This window comes from Diadema antillarum, unplaced genomic scaffold, assembly GCF_040938485.1.
Source record: "Diadema antillarum isolate AM-2024a unplaced genomic scaffold, OU_Dant_1.0 seq00001426_RagTag, whole genome shotgun sequence".
In the NCBI taxonomy this organism is placed as follows: Eukaryota; Metazoa; Echinodermata; class Echinoidea; order Diadematoida; family Diadematidae; genus Diadema; species Diadema antillarum.
In genome coordinates, this window is record NW_027272178.1 from 141,947 (window position 1) to 164,254 (window position 22,308).

The 22,308-nt window shown below is 36.1% G+C and overlaps 2 protein-coding genes across 3 annotated transcripts; one reads left to right on the top strand and one right to left on the bottom strand.

The window, feature by feature from the left end:
- The first annotated feature begins 749 nt into the window (after positions 1-749).
- Positions 750-16,412, top strand: LOC139709344 (uncharacterized). Of its 2 annotated transcripts, XM_071621296.1 has the most exons (10): positions 750-894; positions 2,564-2,610; positions 3,872-3,898; positions 5,665-5,685; positions 9,488-9,967; positions 10,541-10,661; positions 12,115-12,204; positions 12,769-12,801; positions 14,408-14,554; positions 14,959-16,411. In XM_071621296.1, exons 1-10 carry the CDS (start codon positions 822-824, stop codon positions 15,246-15,248), a joined length of 1,329 nt encoding a protein of 442 aa, XP_071477397.1. In that variant the 5' UTR covers positions 750-821; the 3' UTR covers positions 15,249-16,411. The 2 variants fall into 2 exon arrangements, with proteins under 2 accessions (XP_071477397.1, XP_071477398.1); XM_071621297.1 differs by lacking the exon at positions 12,769-12,801 and having other exon boundaries at positions 14,959-16,412.
- A 1,715-nt stretch (positions 16,413-18,127) lies between these two features.
- On the bottom strand, positions 18,128-22,308 carry LOC139709327 (thialysine N-epsilon-acetyltransferase-like). Its single transcript, XM_071621282.1, has 4 exons — positions 22,194-22,308; positions 21,090-21,287; positions 19,489-19,529; positions 18,128-18,310 (listed from the first exon to the last, which is right to left on the bottom strand). The coding sequence occupies exons 1-4, from the start codon at positions 22,306-22,308 to the stop codon at positions 18,128-18,130; spliced, it is 537 nt and encodes a 178-aa protein (XP_071477383.1).

The following is a 22,308-nucleotide window of genomic DNA, read 5'->3' on the forward strand; positions in this document are numbered from 1 at the left end:
ATATACTATGTAGCCTATACACTGACGAAGGCCCGAGGCGGGTTGAAAATTTTGTGAATAAAACCCTTCTTGCCGGATCTACAGATAGCGTATTTGAGACTCATTCTCCTTATAACTATAACATTCGAAGTCCAACACGTGGAAAATTCCAAGATGAACATAATATGTATAATATATTATATTATATTGATAATCTATGCATTATAAATAAATATTGATAAAGAACCGCCAAATTAGACTTAAGTAGGGCAAAAAGAACTGATGTCCATTTTCTGAAACCAAAAGTTAATACAACCCAGTTTTTGCTATGTAGATCCTTATGACTAAAGGATGATGGTATGTGTTGCAACAAGCAAGCAAGCTGCGTGTACTCACAACTGTACTTCATTGTTTGGTGTCAGCAAACAGCCGTGACAAACTTTACGTCATATCCAGTGGTGGGTCGGAATACAGACATAGACTACAAAGAAAGGGAGAGAAAGAAAGAGGGAGATGGGGGGGGGGGGGGTTGGAGGAGAACGAAAGAGGGGAGGGAGGGGTTATTAGGAGCGAATAAACCAATAAAGTGTCACTCTGAAACAACAAGAACTTGCCCAAATGCTTTTGCGTTCTTCAATACTTCCCTGTTATACGATTAGTCTAAGTCAACATAACGTGAAAGACTTTGGACTGTTCTCGAGAACCAAACATTGCAAACTATTTAAGACACAGAGAAAACGTGGGATAGCCATTTCATGTCCACCCGTCACAATAGTCACTACCGGGTGTTGTGGTCCAAATTCTTTCTTCAGTCCAGGCATTTTTGTAGTTTCGATTTCAAGATGTTGAGAAAACTGTTGGCTACCGCTATCGTCTTGACGATTGTCGACGGGATTCTCGGCGCCCCAGTCGAAGGTAAGTAGGCCTACGTCGTTTGAAACGTGAGATAATCATGTTTATAACTTATGAATTATTGAAATATTATCCAGGTGACTGATGTCTATAGCGTAGGCAATTGTTTACGTGAACACACAGGATCATAGGTCCCTACTTGTGTTATTTTGAAGAACGGTTCCGTGTCCATCTGCCTTGGAGTTGGATTTTATCAATATCAAAGAAAGAGGATTCTTTTAGCCAACTTCTAATACGCATGCCAGCTTGAGTAAGAGTAAGACAACGTCGTGTATATGATTTGGCTGAACGCGGTATAATCTTTAGCACGCTTGAGGGAAATGTTCCACTTCACTCCACAGAAGATATGCATAGGCCCTGCTCGAAATGAGCAGTCAAGTGAATAAAGAAGCAGTTATACCTTCCCCGGATAGACCCCTATACTTAACTTATATACTCTTCTCAAGGTTTTTAATTTTATGCCTTTAGCGGAGAGTCATTTTCCCCAATCAACTGATTGGATAGGAATAAGATAATAAATCATTATCCGATGAGGGAGGTGCCCTGGAAAGAAGGATGAAAATCAAGGCAGCAGAACTATTTCAAAATTAATCTACAAGAAATCTTGAGAAAGTAAATGGTAATCGATTGAATCGAGTTCATGTATAATATCTAAAACGGAGGACTTACACAAAAAGGAACACAAAAAGCTGGATTCTTGATAGAATATAATTGTGATTTCAAATAACCACTTTGCTTCCAAAACAATGAAGCTGTTTAGAAAACAGTAAGAAAAATGCTTGGAAATTTACAAAGCTACCTGAGCCGTACAGTGCTTAACACAATGTCATCGTAGACTGAATATCACACACATTGTATGACTGTGTAAGGAAAAAAAAAAAACGACATTACAGATGACTTATGATGACTTACATAATTATGACTTATATATGACTTACATAGTTGTTGTTGTACAAATATACCCTTGTAGGTGTTGCTGACACAATCTATTGTTTTATCTGAAGAATAGAATTGGCAAATTTATGTCATACTCAAATTTCTTTTTTGATTGTGTATCATCATCTTCATTTTATTTGATTCTAATGATATATTAAAAAGGCGTATCAGACTATCCTTTATTTTGCATTTCATCGCTTTGTACATATTGAGTAATACGTTTAATTTGTATCGTGTGCAACTGACGTCGAATTCATGTTCATTTAAAATACTCAATGTTCACTCATTCGCGTAATATTAAATGAAATGAAAAAAAAAAATGTGTTCGATTCTAGTTATCATGTCGTAATTATTTTACACACATACATTACAATGTCATCCCCGGACGATTATATGCAACCTTGAATTTGTTGTCATAACATATTTTTAATGCTTGACATGATATGGATTCAATAATAAAGGAATTGTATATGGATGCTGGCATATAGTTTACTATATCAATGTTATTCTTTTTTTTCAGCAATGATTCCGTTTCTGTTAGACCAAGTGGGTGTTTATCCATAAGTAGGGGGTCATACGTATTACACCTTTTAGTCTTGACATCTAGAATTCAATATTTTGTTGAAATACTTTTTTTTTGTAAGTTTATTGAAAAATTGGTCGATTAATCACAATGTGTATACATGAGCTGATGAATACTTTGCTGTTGTTATTGTTCCGTGTAAATTCACGACAGGTGTTCATCCCAATGGTGCGAAAGTAAAGACATCACACATTACAAGGGTATGTAAAATTATATTTGTTTTGTTGCATTTATTTCCTGAACGTTATTCCCGTTGTTACTCGTAATGACATTATTATCGTATGTATAGGATATTTTTTTTGACGAAGGTAAAGGATACCTTGTGTTTCTTTCATAAAGCAATAAATGTCCTCGTAACGCACATTTTAACATGGCGAATAATGATTAAAAAAAGAAATAAAGCATCAAGTGTAATTACCTTTATCCTAACAATAGAAATAACATATTATTGGAATTTATATGATTCAGACAGTTTATCAGGTTCTGTATGCTTATTAACTATATATGAATGACATGATACTATACTGTAGCAAAATGCAAACATACCATAAACTGAACGAATCGTGATTAAAACAGTTTCACATAGTGACATTTTAAAGCGGCCGTAATTTCTCACAAACGCAATAATCACTATCAATCAAGCACGGATGGATTCGTTCGTATATGTCATGAGGTTCAAAGATCCATTTATAAAGCAACCCATATTAACGTAAGTTTGAAATCTTTCTTTTAATCTATTCATGACTATAAGATTCATTCATTATATTTCTTGCCTTTATATGTTAATGCATATTCCAATGTCAATTCGATGAACAGCTCATTTGAAAGTGTCACTCAATTGCTGCCGAACAACATAAATTATAATACTCTTGCAATAAGCGCAACTATAGACTTTTAACACTTTTGTATTAACAGCAAGCCCACAGACGCGAGCAATAATTTATTGTGCATAAACTAATATGATCCTTTTATCCCCTACTAGAAGCAAGTTTCAAGTTTTAATTCATTTCATATTTCTCATACATCAATATTACATCAAGAGTAATATTACAAGTTCTTGAACCTTGTCAATGACAAAAAGAAAAAAAAATGTGCATACCTGACAATTGCCTGATAATATTATGCTGTGACAGTAAGGATAACTGGTAGAAATCGAAATCGGTTTATGCAAAGAAAGGTATGACGGGACCTACATGAATCCAAACTTGTTTGGCTGTCCATATGCCCAAAATAATTAATAAGTGTTTGTGAAAGAGAAACGGTGAGCGGATAAAGTTAATATACCAGGTGACTTGATAAAACCAAATAAGTGAAGTATAGGAAATGCCTATATGATTTTAAAAAGTGGTATGATTTCCAACAGAAAGTGTGCGTATGGTAGAAAACAGTGACTTTTTATGGCTAAAATTAACTGTTTGTGAGAGTGACTCTTCTTTCCCATTATTCTTTGTACGCTGAAAGGGAGACTTGGATATCCTCAAAGAGAAGGTAAGAACAAATACACGCACTCTTGGATTTTTACCAATTTGTTTAAATCTATTACTCCTATTTCCTTTCCATTATGCCCTTTCATTGATCACAACAATTGATAAATTTCATTCAGTTACGTCTTTAAGCACTGCTTTCAAGCACAATTCCATGCACGAACATGGGGAAAAACTGGAAAAAGTTTAACGAAAAGGATAATTCTATACAACATGCGAAAACATAACTTATGATTAAAGTTAAAAATCTCAAGCCTTAGATGTAGCCAGAAGAATGTGCGCTATCTTACGCTATAAGAAAAAGAGAATGAAAATGAACATTCTTGCCCGAAGCACACGATTTTTTTTTTTTTTTTTTTTTTTTTGGGGGGGGGGGGGTCCTTTTTGGAAATCAACCTGTGCGACTTTCGGCGTTGCGGTGAATAATCACTATGTCATTCGCACGATACAAACTACATGTATTCTTAAAACTCTTTAGCGAAAACTATCAATCCGATTATACAATATTACTAGACCAAATAATCAATCAAAAACTATCAGAACAGTGAAAGGCTCGTTACAAGTAGACACAAGGAACGGAATGACGAAATTTCACATTTCAATAAGTTTTATAGCGAAGTAGATGAGATGGTTGTGTCAATGTCTTGCCAGTCTCCAGCGGACAAACAGTGACAAAGCGTTAGCATTGAATTACCAGTATTACTTTCTCTCTCTCTCTCTCTCTCTCTCTCTTTTGCATGATTTCAAGGAGATGATAATATGTCCCAGCACAGCAAATTGTTTTAGAGCATTGTGTTCAGCAAAGATGAATTTGTAAAGGAGTGGTTTATACACTTCATTGATTTTTTTTTCACAAAAGGAATGATTTTCTAAGTTGCTTATTTGTTACAGTGTAGTTACCATCTCACTGTTTCGCTAATTATCACACTGAAGAATTTGTAAACGCTCTTATTTCTTGGCAAGTTGTTTAACTCCACTCCCCTTTCTGAAGTTAACATGATCATGGAGCGGTGTTTTCCCAGTATGATAAATTCACGATATAGCAAGATTATGAAGAGGCAAGTTAAAAGTGCCGATTCCATTTTCCTTTTCGAAATCGAAGTTTCCAGCGTGCATGGTATCGACTATTCTGTACCAAGTTCTGTGATTTCATGGGACAAAAAAAAAAAGTCAATAGGAGGACGGATAACTAAAGTGAACGTTACCTTCGTTTGAATGACTCACCCCAATATTTAAAAGCGCATGCTGAAGCTTTGAATGTTTGCATTGACGTTGTAAAGGTTGATTTTTTTTTTAATGTGTAAACTTCTTGCGATTATTGACCATTGAGCGTTGAAACACATCCAGAAGAAATTTGTCTTACCCGTGTCTTGGTATGTGTGCTAAGAGTAAATCGTGAGAATTGAATGGTTTATTGATCGTATTTCTTTTTTTAATGATTGCCTGAGCCATATCATTAGCAGTCAAGACACTATGAGGTCATTCATAACCGACCTGACGGAGCCTTTTTATTGTTATAGAGATTTGGTGGTGGCGACTCGTTATCAAAATAAACATATTATTATGGTAGTACTTGTCTGAATAAATATTGTATAACAGATAAATAATCTTGAAAATCATGAATTACAAAATGGTTCTTTTTGTTTCATTCTCCCTCTGATGAATCCGTATTATAAACGATGCCATTTGAAGATTTATAGTTGGGTTGTATGTCTTTCAAAGAAACTTCATTTCTCTGTATTTCTCTCATTCTTTATTTCCCTCTTACAGCTTGAAGATTTAGAGGCGGACGTAAGTTCAGATTTCCTTGACTATTTTGTTTTGCTCTTTTATCATGTTTATCTACGATTATGGTTCAATTTCCTCAGTTACATGTGTGTGTATCAGCTATTTCATCGTTTTAGAAATATTTTCCCATCGATGATGAGGCAGACATTTGGCATATATCTGTACGTTCCTATGTCGTTTAGAACACGCTGTCAGTAGAATTCATGCGTTCTCAGGCATCATCAGAACACACATCTGAGAAGAAAAATAAGGAAGAGAAAAGTCAAAACGCTGTCAGCGCTTGAATTAAGTTATTGGAGTAAACAAGTGTATTTGATACTCTGCTGATAAATATTGTTTTGATGACATGAAGTGATTCATTCTTTTTTTCTATCATAGCTCGAGAAATTTGTCTGCGTCTAAATGTCAAAATGTTCTTCTTTGTTGTACATCATGCACCATTATTTCATCTAAGCGTCTTTAGGTCAGTGGGATAATGAATAGGGACTCGACACAAAGTTTAAACACATCAACTCATGTTCCTTGTACAAAATGGACAGATTCCGTCAGCAAAGAGTGCTGTTTAACACGTCCAGCAAACATCATTTCGTCACTGTGTTAGAAATTAACCTGTGACGAGATAACGGACTCTCGTCAATGAAGGTCGAAACCTATAATACTTTAAACCAATGCGTATTGTCGTCTCTGAAAGTCAGGGAATGGGGTGCGTATTTTGGGAGATATCAACCGCAATCAGTTCAAACGTCATCAAGTGATTAATAAGTGCGTATCTTTCCAAAATGTATTATATATGGCAGACTAAATGCGGAACGTGGGCGTCTGAACACAACAGATCTTAATCAAATAAGAACACTCAGTTTTTAAACATTAAGTTACTCTTCAGCGTGTTTATTTGCTGGAAGTCTGACGAAGATTATAAAATACGAAACTGAAATACAAGAGCTCATTGGCTGGCTTTATAAGGAACACGTCCATAGCTCCAAATGCTACGATATTATGATTAAAAAAAACTCATTTCGATCGGAGGGAATTAAGTGCTCATTTCGACAAGTTATTGTTTATTGATAAGTGAAAAAAAAAAGAAGTTTGTTGCATCTGTCGCCTGTGAGCCCTTAGAGAGCATGATCTGGAAAGCTAATTTGGTTTACAAGGCGTTTTGAATCGGAGATCTTGAGTGGAGATTATAAACTTAATGCTTCAAATTACCATTTTATGACCTCACATTAAATGCAAAATCAAACTGGACAACATGATATAAGGACGATTTTATTATTCTATAGTTGCTGCTGCTGTTACCATTTTTGTGTAAATTCTATATCATATCTAAATCAGAAATGCCGTCATTTCTCATTTTGATTTCTCACATCATCATTGTCATACTTTCGTCATCATTAAACCTGAGGATGAGGGGCTTCTAGGGAAGCTGAGATGTTCGCACTAAAATGGCCGATAAAAACGGTCTAATCGCAAGGCCTATCAAAATAAACGTTACGTTAAGTTGACATTATTACTATCATTCATCATAGTAATTCCTTTCATGTAACACAACAACAATGACGATAACGATTCAATTCAATCCATTTATTTTTCATTCTCATTTTTCTTCCAACAAAACATAACACAGAATGAATCAGGAATTACATCATACGCATAATCATATACATTAGAATGTGCGAAAGATAAACGATACTTAACAAAGTAATATCTACATACATACCGGCAAAACACTAAGTTATGTTTAAAGGGGGAAAAGAGAACCGAGAGGTCCACTGAAAATCAGTGATAATAGTAATTATAGATATCGACAGAATATGAAAGATTATGTGACAAAAGGGAAATAAGCACGTTCGGGAACCCGATCGAATGTCCTGTCCGAACTGTTCTAAGCAAAAAGTAATATGTAACTGATTAACGAAACACAGAACGCGATTAGAGCATGCATGCTCAGTCTGTACACGAAAAGCCTGCGTCACAATATATGATGGCAAACACTAAGACACAGATCCAGACCCTGCGGATGGTTGGTCAGTCAAAAACATCCCTAAACATACAAGATGAGGCTGGTTTATTATCAGAGAGGAAGTAGACAGAATGTTTACATAAACTAAAGGTACTAGTTTCTGTCACTTAGATGCCCAAATTTCCATCCCGTATGGTACTTGATTACAAAATACAGATGTCTTTTCACGAAATTATTCAACAAAGAACGTACATTTGATCATTTGCTACCTTGAATGAAATTTCCGATTCGACACAAAATTTAAAGGTAGTTACAGAGATATATCAAACTATAAACCTTTTTCTCACAGCGAGCATGATTTCATTAAGATGGGAAATATCCATCATGTTAAAGCAATCAAATCAGTATAATGTAAATATTTCCGCTGAATCCATATGATAAAGGAGTGAGCAAGTACACTCTTTCGTGTGTAGTGTAGGAAAACGACGTTAAAACATTCTTCAAGGTTTTGTACAAAAATATAGTGCATGTTACAAGCCATGTAGTAATACATTGGAAATCAGACATTCGACGGGAGAGTGTACCTGCATGCAATCTTTTGTTATAATTTTCAAAATAATTATTTGTCTTAACGAAGCACTCAGACCAAATACTTCTCTATCAACCTAATATTCTAAAATGTAGCCTTATTTGCAAGTGTGTATTTTGTCATCATGTCGGCAGTGATTTTCAATCTTGGAATGTTTTAGACATAATTGTAGAAGAATTACGTGCTGTTGATAGATTGTTCCTTTTTTTTTTTTCTCTCAGCTGGAGTTGGAAATTTGCGAGTTACGAATCTTGGGACTCACTCGGGCAATCTTGAAATGCCATAAAACACCATGGATTTTAAAAAGATGTTAGAATATCTGTAGTACTACACTAATATTGTTCCTATTTACATTCCACTCTTGCATAATGTTTCGCCGGTTTCTTTTTTTTTTTTCTAAATTGTACTTTGATACATCTTGTCTGCTATTCTTTCTAGTGTGTGTGTGTGTGTGACACGTCAACACTTAATCCTGATAAATTACTGATACTATAAACTACGAAATAAAGTGATTTGGCTGAAAATAGAAAGGTGATATACATGGATGATGACAGATAGAATGCTTGACATCTCAACGGTCTTACTCTAAAAGAAGTTTTAAAAAGAGTCAGTTTCTGTTTCATAAAACATGTAGGGATATCAAACTGACATTATTACGCTAAATTCTTGCACACTATACTGCTCGTTAACTGCCATTTTTTCTCAAAAGTTAATTTCTTTTGTGGCCGGTCTTTCTGACTAAAGTTGTAGCATTTTTGTTCTTGTTTTATGATAAAGTCTGACAACCTAAATTTTCATTTAAATGCTAAAATACAAGAGGACAAGACTATAAATATGTCCTCAGTTTAACAGTTTTATCTGGCTTCAGTTGTGCCTTTTCAGAAAGGAGTTTCTCGATAGTTAACGAATTTGAATATCACATTTGGTGTCTAGGTAATGAAAAAAGAGCACAACCCCTAGTTACCATACACACCCTCACATAAAAAGCGATGATGTGAGTGACCAATGACTGCATCGTATGGCTGTAGTATGAATTACCAAAATGAATGGTATTATAATTCCCCACTTTATCACTGGTGTTGACACTTACAAGATATACAGTTTCAGTATCAAATACGTTTAGTTCACATTGTAGTGACAAATACGAGGGTTTACAAATTTCGACACAAACCGCGTGGACAAGCATGATTCTGGTTATCGAAATGGAAGACGAGTACAGACCTATCATATTTTTTCTGCATTCCGGCTTCTATTAGCTGGAACTACTCGAACCCGAGATCCCTGCAGATGACGCAAATGTTGACGAGGACGTCCAACCACAGATAGCCGACAATGGTGACGAGGACGACGAGCTGCCCAAAGTGCCTAAGCCTGAAGTGATAAAAACGCCCTCAGAGGCAGTAGCACCAGAGAAAACACAGCAATCCGAATCAGCTCAGAAGCCACAGTCTGCGCCAAAAGATGACGTCGAACGTCCTGCAGGTGACGAAACTGTCCCAATTCATGAGAATGTGGCGCCGACAAAACAAGATCAGGACCTTGGGGAGAAGGTGGAGGAGGGCGGCAATGCTGAGGTAAACGGAGAAGAGGAAGAAGAAGTCCCTGACGAAACCAATGAGGAAGAAGAGGAGGAGGAGGAAGAGGAGGAGGCGGGTGAGGAGGAGGAGATGGAAAGTGACTTTGTCCCTTATCGGCCTGAGAACGACGACCTGTACCTTGAGGAACTCATTATCCAGGTACGATTTATGAGTAAGAAATATGTTCAGATAGAAATCCACGCAGTTTGATAGCTGGATTGTCTAATTGCTTGTTTGTTTGTCATTGTTGTCGTCGTTGTTGTTGTTGTTGTTGTAGGAGCAATAGAATATTGATAAAACTAATTTATATAGGGTTGATTCATGAATATGTAATAACAAGTGAAAAGCAACTGCCATCCCCTGCAATCAACATTTCCAGACGTGCAAGACGTTTATTGCCAGAAATGTCAGATGGAAGATTGATACCAGATTGATTTCATTTTCCAACATCTTAAAAGGATTCCGTCTATTCATCCATTCTTAGGGCCTATAACAGTTTTTATAGCCAAATTTACGATTGTCATGCCTTTGAAAAATGACGATCAAATTAAAGATTTCATAACGAGTTGATATCTCTCAGGAATATTTACAAGTTGTGCATAATCTTTACATTGTTTCGTTACACTGTTTCTTTATCCTTCTCGATGTTTTAAGACAGATACATGTATATTCACTTACCTTCTCACCGCTAATTAATTCTTACCCCTCTTAAATTTGGAATCACCATAATAGGCACTGACAATCCTTTATAGAAAGGATGCCGAGAGAGTGGAGAAGATCCTAACGGAGGAATACCTTCGCTTGGCCGACTCTGAAGACGACTTTCCTCAAAACGTCGCCCCAGCTCCTCAAGGTAAGGTTTACTGGCACCTGGCATTTTTACACATCAGACCGCCATGACCCCTTGCGAGTTTCAATCACATGAACCTAAACTGTGAACAAATGTCTAATTAGACTCATTAAATTTTTTAATAGGGGAAATCCGGAACAAATAAAAGCTAACCTATAAAATAGAGTACAATCTTACTAGTGGCAACAGCAAAGGTTTGATGAAAATCGAATAAAAATTAAAGGAACATAGATATTGCGAAGTTTCGCCAATTTTCACGAAATAGTTCTTGAATAGTCACCATGAACATGCAAGTAGCGAATTGATGATGTCATCCCCTCACAATCCGCCATACAGTATGTACATAAAATCATGAAATTTTCCCGTTTTCTTTTTTCAACCACGAATGACATTATGTTTTACACTTTTAGACTAGAAAATTGATTTGCCCATTTTTCGGTGCACGATCAATGGAAACTTGTGAGGTGATTGGTCATTATCAGCTCACTCATTTACATGGCGTATTGTTATCAATTGTTCAAGTACTGTCGCACAAAAATTAGCGTATCTTGCTAATCGAAGTTTCATTTAAATGCCGTACTTTTACTTTAATATTGATCAATTTTTCACTGTTGTTCTTTTCATACATTCTACTCTTTCTTTTCAACCTAATTTTTAGCCGGTCTGGAATTCTTCTCTTAAAGGTTTCCAGATTTCAGCATGGCGTGTAATGCATTTCGTCTCACATCGGCATAGATAACCTTCACATCCCACGAACCTAATCTACACCAATGTCTAGACAATGGGGGCAATTGCTAGTGTTCAGCGTGATATGTACCAAAGAGCATAGAAGCTAGCGTATAGCTTATACTCTTTGATATGTACTGCCATCATTTTGTCTCATACGTACAGTCACACAGACGTGAGCATGACGTGTGCCTGCTTATTGTAAAGTTTGTCTCATTAACCAAATGTCAATGAGATTGGTTAGTGCTCAATACGTTCCATTCATGACGGCGTAAAAACAAAACAACAAAAGCCAAAAAAGCACACACACACACACACACAAAAAAAAAAGATTCGCGTAACCAGTGAGAGAGTGTTAATGAATTTCATCCAAACTTTTCCGTAGATGCGATGAAGTCAATTTATACCTACAGTCATCCTCGAATCGGATTTCATCAGTAATTGAAATGAAAAAGGGATGGGTAACCTAACCAAGTCCTGCAATGCAAAATGCCTCCAGAATAGAATAACGAGTATAAAGAAAACAGTTGGATAGCAAAGCTCTGTTTACATTGGTGCCAAAACTATATCGTACATTTTGATCACTTTATTCTTCCATCTTTTGATCTTTCTGTCTTTTTCTATCTTCCTCTGTCTCTCGATCCTCTCTTTAACTTTTTGTTTGTTAGTGAAGCCATCTTTTAATACTATCTATGCTTGGAACTTTGATATGAATTCAATTATCGTGTAGATCTGAGCAAACAAGATTCGCAGTTGCCGGCTGAAGAAGGAGTTTTCCAAGATCGACCGTTCACCGACGACGAACTCATCAGAAAGGATGGTAAGTAATAGAAATACCCTCTTCTCTCTCTCGCTCTCTCTAGCAGGATAATTTCCGTCCCCCTATAAACGAAATAAGAAAATTATGGGATTGCAAGATTCCTATCTATTAAAATGTCTATTCTTTCTTATTTCGTTCTTTTTCTTTTTAGTTCCTTTTTTTTTGAAAGGAAAATAATGTATTCTTCGTACCAAACTATGATTTAGCCGTTATTATCTAGCAGGGGAAATTAAGTGGTGAAAGGATTATTATTCCAAACGTATGACCCCAAACCATGACTCATGTGGTATTTTTGTGTTCAATCACTTTGAAAGAAGTGATGTGATTGCCGTCAATATGTATCTTTTCTTTTAAGTCACGAATGCAAATTTAAGGAAATCAATGTATCTGACAACATAAATAAGCAACACGAATGCGGGTGTTGGTTTATTGACCTTGTATTATCAATTGTTGACGAGCTAATGACGGATGTCGTACATACCAATACCCTTGTGAGGTGCAGTGCAAATATTTCTAAAACTATAGTTTCTACAAATGTTGCTTTCATTTCTTCCCAATTTTTAGTACTGGAAGCAATTGAAGCAAAGAAGAAAGAAGGTCAGTACAATCTTTCCATCGAACATTGTCAAAGTACAGTTTTGAGTCTCTTAGGAAAAAAGGGTGTACTCAAGCTTCCCACCTGTCATTTGGGATTTGTATTGCACGTTCTGTAACCCACTTCGAACTGTTTGACATAGATAAACAATAAAATATCAGATAAAATATGCTATAATATTGACCTCAAATAGACCTACATTGCTTTCCTAACATTAGTTTCTATTGTGTGCGTTTATTACCGTTAATTCCATTCGGCTTCTGCATAGGAAACACTTTCCCTACGTTACATGCACTTTTCATTTTGACATTTCATGCAACTATACTTATACCTTTTTACGAAGGCCAACAAACTTTTTTTTTGTTCAATATCATGAAACAATTAATCTTACTGAACAAGTGTAACCTCATCTTGTCAAATCAATTATCCAAAGTTGTAGGAATCACGACAGTGATCATCACACGTACACATACGATTCTTGACGAAACAAGTGTCTTGAAGTTGCTGCGCACAGATGGCATGTCAGTACAATAGTTTAGATGATTAAACTATACTGTGCATACTAGTTTCTTTGACAAAGTGCACATAAGGGCAATCAACTTGTATAGGAATCTACTACATGCCGTCATGGTACATCATGCCCCGATAGTAGGCCTACATACATGGTAAACTACTGACATGGCAATGTAATTTCGATATTCACACACCTTTAGACAACTTTTCTGCATTCTGCCAGCGCTGGATGCGGGAATTTCGTGATGATATGAACAGAAACAGTAAAGTGTTATCTTAAATGTCTTGCCTTTGTACGGTAACATAAAGCAAATGATGAAAATCATACCTGGTAACTAATGACAACCAACAATAACAGCCACCACAACTGTTATCCTGTCTTGGTGCGAGTAAAAACAAAACCCGACATTAAAGGGATGGTATAGTATTGGTTGAGGAGAGAATAACGCTTTTGATGTTAGAAACCATTCGATGAAATGTTAAGGAGCATACAATCCTCAGGGGAATTTAAAGTTAATTTGATGAAAATCGATTTTGAAATGACTGAGATATCCAAAAACAACGCATAAAACAAACAGATCATTATGAAAGTAGTGGCCTCTCGCAGAATTTATAAGGTTCGCTTATTTTTTTTTTTTTTGATATCTGAGCCATTTTAAGACAACGCTGAAGACACACTTAACAAATCAACTGTGAATTCCTCTGTTGAAATACATGTTCTTTCATATTTCATAAGAAATTTCTCATCTCATAAACACACACACACACACACATACAAAACACAGTGGCGGATCCAGGGGAAACGCAACGAGCGCGCGCCCGTTTGATTTTTGTTAAAACAAAAGAAATAAAAAGAAAAAAATGGAGGGAGCGCAGGCGCCCCCTTCTACGAAATTCCTGGATCCGCCCCTGCAAAAAAAAAAAAAAAAGTTGGAAACGTGCATCCCCATCTAAACCAAAACTGTACCATCCCTTCAACAATAGGAAAAACACTCTCTATCAAAAGTCACACTCAGAAAAGACTTTATCTTTGCAAAAATGTAAAGTCATTCTCAGACAAAAAGTGTCGACTACTTGTATGCCCTCGACCTATAGCTCTCGACCTGGCCGAGGACAAACTGATAGCCGATATGGAGGACTTCGAAGACCAAGGACTGACCCTGGAAGAACTCATTGCTGACCTCCAAGACAAGAAGCAAAACGGAGAGCATCGACCAGGGAAAACCCCGACAGAGGGAGAAGGTAAGATTAGGGGGAAAGTCGGTCTGATTTTATATCTGAAGGCCTTCCTATTAGCTTTTAATGTGGACCTCCTCGCTCAAAACCAAGTGTGTTCATCCTTTTAAGTCATCAGGACATCATTTTATCATGACAAGCATAATGGTCCCCATTTTTTCTGTCCTAAGAAATAGAAAATTAAAACGGGAAATCCATCATTAGTTATGACTTCTACATACCGGTACCAACCTCCCTCAAAATATCGAGACGTAATGTTGTGAGAGGGACTCCGATGCTCCTGTGAAGAAAACCGTCAGTATCATGTCTAAATGTAGATGGACGGTATAAAAAAAAAATGTATATTGACAAGGTTTTGATTTCATTGTTACATTAACGATTGTAATCTCCATTCTTCGATGTTTGGTCAGCTCTGGCGAACAAGAAGAGTACTGAGGAGGACAACCTCTTTGGTGCTTACAAGGATGACCTCGAAGAAGCCGTTCAAGGGGAGACCAAACCACATGCTAATGTGCCTGCTCCCCAGCCGAGGCGACCCGCCATTCCACACACAGCCATATCTAAAGACGTCTCTAAAGCCGAAGCAGACAACGCCAGGGAGAATGAAGATGCCGAGGAGCTTTTGAACGAACTTGTCGAGGATCTAAACTCCTCCGTGAAAAAACCAGATGCGAAACCACACTCGACTGGGCACATGTAAAGAATTCAAAGGATTGCTGTCGAGTTGAAGATAATTATTCCCTTCAGCTGTTCCCTCATTTATTTTCCGATATCACAAGAGGCGTGGTTAACCACAGTAAACTGTCGGCTGTTAAACAGTTAGACGGATTCATGGCGCCGAGCTGAAAATCATGACGGCAAAGGAGAATCAGAAATGAGTTCAGCATGTCGTAAATCACAACTTGTGGAGTAGACATAACAGCATAACAGCAGTCGAGTCATCATTTTGATACATTATTAGCAGGATAAGAGTAGAACCCTATCCATACAATCGCATCATCAAAATACAGTTTAAAGTAACTCAACGAACGATTTAAGTTATCAGTTTTAAATCTACATAAAAAGAGGGCTCAGCTACAGTTGAGTAGATCATTACATCCTTCCAATATCTAATAAGATTTGTGGATTTTTGTAATGGATTGGTGAAAGCAGACTTATAGGAATATGAAATGTAAAAAAAAAAGTAAAATCAAAGCATGCCATCCGATACGCCATATTTGAATTTGAATGCATTTACATGGTTCTGCTGAATCAGTATAATACTGTGTCTTCTTATGCAGTAATGGATATTGTTATATTGCACTAACAAACAAAAAAACTCATTCAATGTGTAAATCTTTAAAAAAATGTGAGTAGTTTTCTATTTATTTTTTAATCAATTTTTATCAGTACAAAAGAATGTGTTAATTTCTTCTTGTATCTCATTTAGTGCAGTTTCATTTCCTCTTCGTACAATATTGTATTTATTCTTTTTATACGATGTAAAACAATTTCAGTGTGCATCTAATTGTTTTGAAATGTAATGATACATAACTTGTGCTATAGTGTAACGATGGCGAAAAAGGGGGAGGAACTATAGACGGAAAATGACGAAACAATAAATCTCTTTAATACTTAGCTGTCGTCGTTCAGTCTTCAGTATTATCTGTTCTTCTCCTTTCTGTTAAACGATGTAATCACCTGGGAATAAAGAGTGCTTTGATATATTGTGATTGATATAAATGCTCGGTGAAAATATACTCGTTATCTATTAATGTAGCACTTCCCTATGAATCGTCCGTCGTACATCGTTCTCGGGTTCTGCGCTACTCCAGTGTCTGCCATTTTTTTTTTTTTTTTTTTGCCAAAGAGCGTGAACACACACAAAAACGCACACACTCACACACACAAACACATACACACAACTGATTTTGCTATAGATCATTTTAGGCTATCTAAGACTTGAAATACTAAGACTAGCACAAAAGCCACGAAATTAACGATAAGTAGACTGTATTATGGTATATAGTTTAATCGAGGAACTCAAAGACTATCATTACACAATGATTTACTATCAAATTGTGCGTTTTATATGTAATACAATATATTGTGTTATATATCATTAACCATATCACCTAAGAAAATTATGTTTACAGTGGTGTCATCTGAACGTCAACACATCTTCTAGCCCATTCGTTTATTTTCAGTTTCAACGGTAATGCAATTAAAGTAAAACATTAAATGTGTTAAATTTTACATAATGATTATGGAAAAACAGTTTAACATTGTATGCCCTATAGAGGAAAGTTACTGTGTACTGAAATACACTTATAAACTGTGAGTGTGTCATGATTTCACTATGTATAACCACACTTCAGTGTTGCTATGCGTCACCAAGTCATGTCATTTAACTTTCGTTGTCGCAGTTTGCGTTTGTCTTAACATTGTCACAAAACCAAGGAAAATCCCAAGGCATATTGTATGAACGATCAAAAAGGATGTCAACAGATAAAATACATGTAGAGTGAAATCCCTAAATTATATTAAAAAAACCCACTAGATATACTTTACATAAATACTAATGACACCCAAGTGAAACAAAAAACCTGTTTAACTGCAAAGTATACTATACTAAACTGACATCACAAAGTCTTGTGGCATTTATTTCCCGAAATAGTCCCGAAAAAATCAATGAAAGAACATTTCGAGCAATCATCATAATATAACAATCACTTCTATGTTGAATTTCACTACTTGACAAGATGCTTATCGATGAAATCGTCAACTATAATGAGTTGAAATGATAACTAAACTGCCAGAATAGCGTACATACATACTTGATAATTATACATACACACTACATACATCTGATCAGATACAGTATTCCCCAATCACGGATATTTGATAATGTTTTGATTTTTTTTTTTCATCCGTTAATTTCTCGTTGTAGTTATGAACATTTGCTTCAACTATAACGGTGATCTTCGTGATGACTATGTTATACAAAACAACAACAACAAACACGTGATTTATATACGCGTGTGTCTCCTATAGGAAGGTTGGTGTTTAAAAACTATGACATTTGTTTTTATTAAGTGACAGTAAAGAAAACTGACATAAGTATAGATTTGCTCATCACCTCATTTTTTTTTATAAAACATCAATTTAAATACTAATATGTAAATCAACTGACAGGATCCGTCTGTTCTTTGCGCTGTCATGTCCTACATCCTTGACCTCCTCTCAATTTTAGTTTGACATTAGGGGAGGAGAAACGAAAAGTTGGATATATATATGGCCTCGATATTTGAATGAACAACAAGATAACAAATCCTGATAAACAATTTGTGTCATACAAGTTTATTTCTATTGAAACAACGAAATAATTCTTTCATCTAAATGATACGAGACTGCACACACTCATACAACACCGCCGTTTTCCCGAAATATATATAATTACTTCCATTTTACACCAAGTTTAATACAGAGTGTGTTTGTAATTGACGATTGTGGAAATTAAGAAAAAAAAAAAACAGGGGGAAAGCTTAACTGCATGGGAGATGAATGGCTTTTGTTACGAGGAGGAGAGTAGTTCAGTTACTAATCATCCATGATATTCGAGGTGATGAATTTTTCCATGGCCTGTCGGTCAAATTTTTGAGCTTCCCACTGCTCAGTCTCAGTGAGATTCACGACTCCGATTCTTGAGTAGAATCTCTTAGCGCCGACATTCCAGCCGTCAACATGTCCATCTAAAGCTTGGCAGCCTGCTTCAACAGCATCCTGAAAAAGTAGTGGAAACCCCGTTGACAAAATTATCTTGTTCTTCGGCTCTGCATTTATCTTTTCGCCACTTTTTCTTCTATTTTCCACCTAAGGGCGTTGCCAAGCATTTGCAGATTTCTACGCCAAGTGATATGCCCGAATTTATCGTTTTGAAATATCTTTTCCCTTTTACGCGACCGTGTCATTCGTGAAATGTCTGAATTCACTGATACCCATCATGACATCTAAAAACTTTTCCTCATCTCCACACATGAAGGATTGTATCACCGTTTAACGCTTATGTTAAATGGCTGTATGAACACACATCACAAAGCAGAAAAACAAAGCAAGATGAGACTTTTTAGTCATCAAAAGACAAATACTGAAGGATGAAATCAACAAATTTAAGCTGAGATAATTATGACTTCGTAAGGTTAAAAATCCTACATACTCGAGCAAAGTAGTTGACGGAAATTCAACGATGAAAAGGCGGTTTTGTGATTTACGGTTTATCAAGACAGTTTGGTGCACGAATTGTCTATAACATTATAATAGTAAGGAATAAAAGGGGGATATGAGATTATCCCAGTAATTTTTCAACTTATGTTTTGTCGAGGTATGAAGCCTAATACCAAGTGGTTTTAAGGTCGTTATTTTTTTTTTGGCAATTGTTGGGAGAGTGGTCACTTACACAATGTACAACGCAACATGGATTTAAGATAGAAAGAATAACAACTGGAGAAAGGGAAAATGAGTCTATGAATTATTCAACACTATTTCAATGTAAACTTCCATTCTAATCAGAAAAAAAAAAATGTTCATAAAAAGCTCCAAATCATGATGATCCAATGCAATATTTTCAGGGCTTTTGAAAATGAACCTGTTCAACATTTCATAGATTTGGTGGAATATACGGGGTCATGTATATGCAATATGTCTCTCTCTCTCTCTCTCTCTTTCTGTCTCTCTCCCTCTCTTTCTCTCTCTCTCTCTGAATATTTGAACATATGAATATATTATATAATACATAGATAGATAGATAGATAGATGGATAGATAGAAAGATAGATAGATTATAGAGACTCTCATAAATTATGTTAGAAATATATTGTCATTCTGAATTGTTGTCGCTTGTCAATGACAATATATACCAGTGGTTAAAAGGATTTAATTGACTTTTAGGCTCTCTGTACTCACCTTTGCGATTGCTTTCATCAGTAACGTACCGAGATTTTGTCCTAAAAGACAGAAAAATAAAAGTATATGCTTTGCCGTCTCGTATATACTTGGAGTATAACCCTTTCTGACACAGGAACAAAAGAAAAGAAACTGAAGCAAAGATCTCATGTGCAAAAATTGAGTACCATATCCATCTATCAAGTATTAATCTTGTCATTCACATGGGTGTGAACGTAACAAATTAGCAACAGCTGAAATGGAAGTTGCTGAAAGAGGCAAAGGAATTCGAATCTCTATCCAACATTTGCAGTGAATACTAATAAGATGAAGATAATCATTGTGATCGAATAAGCCAGTTCGTAATTAGCTCATGTACGCATTGGAACAAATGACCTTTCTTTTTCTCAGGTGGTTTGGCGCTTCGCTCGTTTTCAAAGCGGCATAATGCATAAGCTTGTCCCACGTAACAATTTATGGAATTCGTGTTCAAAGAAAGAATGAACTTGCGTTCTGACCAGGTGACCATGCAGAATTATCCATCCGTTGAAATTTTAGCAGGCATCCATTTTATTGTTTTGTATTGAATGCAATAACAGATTGTTTCTTTTCATATTGCGAAATACCATTCTTGCTGTCAGGTTTATGTGCTGGCAAGCACTTATTTAGATAAGGATCACATGAATAATCATCACATCGCAGATGCTTATCTCAGTGAATTAACAAACCCAAATGCCTGTTGGTACAAATGACCTTTTTCTGCTCATGCGCAAAGTGGAATTACGAAATGGTCTATTAAAGTTACATTTCTTTATCTTACGTCAGATTTCAATGAACGTTTGCCCTTTTCTTTTTTCTATTCAAATTATAAATCAAGTCCAGTTAGAACTGTTTTTCTTTTCACTATAAGTTCAAAAAGCACAAAGAAATCGATACGAATTAATATATAATTGGGGAAAAAAGTAAGGAATCTACACTTTGGGAAATTATTTGAGAGCTGGAACCAATCTTTGAAATATTACTTGTTTTATGAACTATTCTGTAGCATCTATCTGTATAAAACTATCAAATTCTTACGTGGAAATTAAGAATTTGCTGGAAGAGATTTACTTTATTGACTTATTCTATGATATGTGGGGAAAAGGGCTTACACCCCCACCCCAACATCCTCCTGCTTTGTCCCCTTCCACAGACTTGCTACACTAAAGTCTTCTCTGACTAACAATTTTTCACATTTTCCAACAAAAGTGTGCGCCAGATCGTTGAATTTCAGTTTTAAAATGAAAAAGCTCTCTCGAATATGGGAGGGATATCTTCCCACCCTCCCATTGCTTGGTTCCCTCTATTAATTTAGTACACTTTTTAGAATGGCGATTTCTGAATTTTTTCCTCAAAAAATATGCTTCAGATCGTTCATTTCATCAATTCTAAAAATACTATCCATTACTACCCCCCCCCCCAGGAAATCCTGGCTACACCTATGTCTACAATCCTTGTAACTTTTTTTTTCCTAGACTTTTCTAAGTGTACATTCAGCAATTATATTCCATTTGATTCATGTCAGACAATTTGAACACTATACATGCATAATGTAAAATTACACTGTGAATTGTGTACACTACCTCTATGCTTTTCGTCAACGTAAATGCCGCACACAAACCACACGCGGCCCTTCACGATGTCGTAGAAGTCATGCACTGCAGCGAAGCCAACTACCGATCCATGTCCTCCAGCCTCTTTGGTCGCGCTGAGAGGCAAGTATTCACCAACGTAGAATTTCAGCGAAGCATCCTCTCCAGTGAAGGCATCTCGTACAAGATCTAGCTCGTAAACAAAAGGAGAGAGAAAGAAAACAAAAATAAGAGGATGTAAGCGTCATACGGACATGTCTTTTGTTACAATTTTTTTTTCTAAATTTATTGAAACTATAATGCATAGTTTAGCAGATCCCATTTTGAAACATCCAACACCCTGGCGGAAATCGTTCGAGGGTTGCAACCAAAAAAAAAAAAAAAGAAAAAAAAAAGAAAAAAGAAAGAAAGAAGAAATTATAACGATTGAAGATGCATTAACCATTAAAGGCATTATTTACCATTTGCAGATGGAACAAAATGCCAGCTTTAGTGCTTCAAAAAAGTTCTAAAATGTTACTTAAAGATAGAAACAATCAATGTAAGTATTGTTGAATATACAAGATGTGAACAATATTTATTATGAAATCGTTTCTAGAATAAACTGTCTACAGTTATATGGTTTATTGAGAAAAATAATGATATCTCGGTTTTAGGCTCTGTTTCAAAATATTTAATTATGGTAGGGCGTTTTGTGATACAACTGACCTACTAATAAGCATCAAATGTGATAACTCGAAAATTTTTTAAATCACTGTTCCCAATGGTAAACAGTAACTTCAATGCAAAGATTGAGTGGCCGCGAAATTCTTGGTCATTATTTTGTGTGTCATTTTCACGAGTCACTCTTTAAGTTGGCGCCAAGCACGACCGGCGCCACGTTTTTAAAAGTGGGAGGGGCAGTTTTTTTCTAGTGCCACTTCCGGGTTTCGTCAGCTAACACGCTCCCCCCCCCCCCCCCCCCCGCAAAAAAAAAGAAAGAAAAGAAAGCCCTCAGCGCAACTTTCTGCTGCTTCTTCCGGTAAAATTGGGGGCCCTAAGTGGTTATACCCTTTGTATTCCTATGTATTATTCAAAATAAAGATGTTTATCTACCTTCTGCCGTGATGGTCAGTGGCGATTCCTTGATATAGTCTGCGAGTGCGGTTATGAGTCGGAGTAGATCATCAATGTCTTCCACGCTTCCTCGACGAACTACGTACGGAGCCAT

What these genes read in the sequence shown, in the direction of transcription:
- LOC139709344 (XM_071621296.1), top strand. Translation starts at nt 822, where the DNA reads ATGTTGAGAAAACTGTTGGCTACCGCTATCGTCTTGACGATTGTCGAC. An exon ending in TTGAAGATTTAGAGGCGGAC is followed by an intron (nt 5,686 to 9,487) that starts GTAAGTTCAGAT and finishes GGCTTCTATTAG; the next exon opens with CTGGAACTACTCGAACCCGA. An exon ending in CGAACTCATCAGAAAGGATG is followed by an intron (nt 12,205 to 12,768) that starts GTAAGTAATAGA and finishes CCCAATTTTTAG; the next exon opens with TACTGGAAGCAATTGAAGCA.
- LOC139709327 (XM_071621282.1), bottom strand. Translation starts at nt 22,308, where the DNA reads ATGGCTCCGTACGTAGTTCGTCGAGGAAGCGTGGAAGACATTGATGAT. An exon ending in ACTGACCATCACGGCAGAAG is followed by an intron (nt 21,288 to 22,193) that starts GTAGATAAACAT and finishes TTTACGAGCTAG; the next exon opens with ATCTTGTACGAGATGCCTTC. An exon ending in CGTTGACGAAAAGCATAGAG is followed by an intron (nt 19,530 to 21,089) that starts GTAGTGTACACA and finishes TCTGTCTTTTAG; the next exon opens with GACAAAATCTCGGTACGTTA.